This window comes from Pteropus alecto, unplaced genomic scaffold (genome assembly GCF_000325575.1).
Source record: "Pteropus alecto unplaced genomic scaffold, ASM32557v1 scaffold89, whole genome shotgun sequence".
NCBI classification, from domain to species: domain Eukaryota; kingdom Metazoa; phylum Chordata; class Mammalia; order Chiroptera; family Pteropodidae; genus Pteropus; species Pteropus alecto.
In genome coordinates this window covers 894,900-897,346 of record NW_006443130.1, presented here as the reverse complement: position 1 = coordinate 897,346, position 2,447 = coordinate 894,900, and the positions used below count along the sequence as shown (strand labels likewise).

Here is a 2,447-nt window from a genome sequence, read left to right as displayed (position 1 = left end):
GGGCGACGGCGAAGGCGTCCGCCATCGCGCCCTTCATGTCGAGCTCGCCGCTGCGTGAGAACGCCCTGTCCGACATCTCCGACATGCTGAAGAACCTGACCGAGAGCCACACGTCCAAGTCGTCCACGCCGTCCAGCGTCTCCGAGAAGTCCGACATCGACGGGGCCACGCTGGAGGAGGCCGAGGAGGCGACGCCGGCCCAGAAGAGGAAGGGCCGCCAGTCCAACTGGAACCCGCAGCACCTGCTGATCCTGCAGGCGCAGTTCGCCGCCAGCCTCCGGCAGACCGCGGACGGCAAGTTCGTCATGTCGGACCTGAGCCCCCAGGAGCGCATGCACATCTCCAGGTTCACGGGGCTCTCGATGACCACCATCAGCCACTGGCTGGCCAACGTCAAGTACCAGCTCCGAAGGACAGGTGGGACCAAGTTCCTCAAGAACCTGGACACCGGCCACCCCGTCTTCTTTTGTAATGACTGCGCGTCCCAGATCAGGACTCCGTCCACGTACATCGGCCACCTGGAGTCCCACCTGGGCTTCCGGCTCCGGGACCTGTCCAAGCTGTCCAGCGAACAGCTTAACAATCAAATAGCACAAACCAGGTCGCCGTCAGAAAAGCTGCTGACGTCGTCCCCCGAGGAGGACCCGGGCACCTCCTACCAGTGCAGACTCTGCAATCGGACCTTTGCGAGCAAGCACGCCGTCAAGCTGCACCTCAGCAAAACGCACGGGAAGTCGCCCGAGGACCACCTGCTGTACGTGTGCGAGCTGGACAAGCAGTAGCGGCGGCCGCGGCTCCGCGAGGCCCTGTTCCGCCCCCGCGCACGTGCCGGGGTGGCCCGGCCCGTTTCGTGCCCGTGCCCGGTGTGTCTCGGAGGCGCGTGACCGGCTGCGTTCTGGTGGGACACGGAGGCGGAGGCGCAGCGGTCAGCGCGTGGTTCGCCGCGTGGACGGGACCTCCGGTGAGCACCCCGATGCTCCGAGCTGCATGCGTCCGCGGACCGTTTCGGCGTTTCCGGCGAAGCCGGCGCACTTCCGCCGTGCGGCCGGAGCGTGCTGGCATCCCTCACCCCTTCATCTTCAGCCCTCTGAGGACTTTAAAGCACTTTTGCATTAATTTGGTTAAAAAATAAATAAAATAAAATGATAATGTATGAAGCTCTGTTTTTTAAACTCTTTACCAGCTTCGTTATAATTAATACTATGAACCTCCATTTATGCAGGTCTGCAGGGGTATTACACGCCTTGAAATTTAAAAGAATATTATTTTCACATTGAAACATAGATGTATATATTGTATAGATTTCAGACTCTCTTATGAAAAATGTGATTGTGGTTAAATGACCTTTTTTCCTGCATTTATAGCAACAGTGTTTTACGTACCTGCTATGCTCTGGGCATAAGCCGTGCCTATGTAGAGTGTATATTTCTTTTTCTTTTTTTTTTAAGGTCTATGGGTTTTGTTTTATACATGCGAACATTGTAAATTATACAGAAGATACCACAGATAGCATTTATAAAGTATACAGAAACATTATCTGAAAGCAAAGTATGATTGTTTGTTTATACAGTACATCTATATTGATAGAGGTTCATGTTTAAATTATACGTATTTATTAGCACCATATTATCATTTGTTTTGAGCAGTCTGAATAAACGAGGCCAGGAGATACATCCGTGGCAGACAGCATCGTAACTATTTTGCACATGATTTTTAAAAGTATTTATTAGAAATCAAAGAATGCTCAAAATAAACTCAGTGCTCAAAGGGTTAAGTCTATTTGAAAAGGAGAAAAAAGGAACATCAACAAAAGAACTCGTACTGTATTTCCCAAACGTTGCTAAAGAAAAGCCTTTACCGCGACCGTACTGTACTACTTTGCTCCGAAGCCGCGGGCACTCCGGGCCGGCCTCCTGGCTGCTGGACCGTTCTGCTGGACGCCTTCTTGTTTTACTCGGTAACTTTCTGTTTGTTCTCCCTAATTATTCTCCCGAGACCCCACACTGCAGCTTTATCTCGAGGCTTGTGAAAGGTAACCCGTGGTTACCGGCTCGCCAAGTGATCCTCTTCTCCATTTTTGGCAGTTAATTTGCAGAAGTAACTGACAGCTGACACCGTGCGAGAACCTGTGTATAAAATTCCGGCATGTAAACAGCACAGACACTGTAACACACTCTGTGCCCCGTTTCGTTGTTGACAATGAACCACCATTATGTGACTCTTCATATAACCCTTTTTTCTACGGCAGCATTAAAATTGTCTTTTTGCTATAATTTTGTGTCGCATTCACAATTATATCTGGAATGGGCTTCGACTAACGAGCACATTAAGCGAGATTGTATGCGATCTGTTTCCGGCTGAGCTGGCGCCGCGTGTGCCAGGCGCCTGGGCCCGCAGCCGCCTGCACGTCAGGCAGCGCGGTGAACTTTGCCGTGCGGGCAGCAAGG

General features: G+C 51.7%; 1 protein-coding gene across 1 annotated transcript in view; it reads left to right on the top strand.

Annotated features, from left to right (window-relative positions):
• Positions 1-2,243, top strand: part of TSHZ3 (teashirt zinc finger homeobox 3) — a 12,127-nt gene extending 9,884 nt beyond the window's left edge. The window contains 1 exon segment of the mRNA XM_025040802.1: positions 1-2,243. This exon segment is cut by the window's left edge and continues 18 nt beyond it. Coding sequence (XP_024896570.1) covers positions 1-782 — 782 coding nt within the window. The 3' untranslated portion in view covers positions 783-2,243.
• The last annotated feature ends 204 nt before the right edge of the window (positions 2,244-2,447 follow it).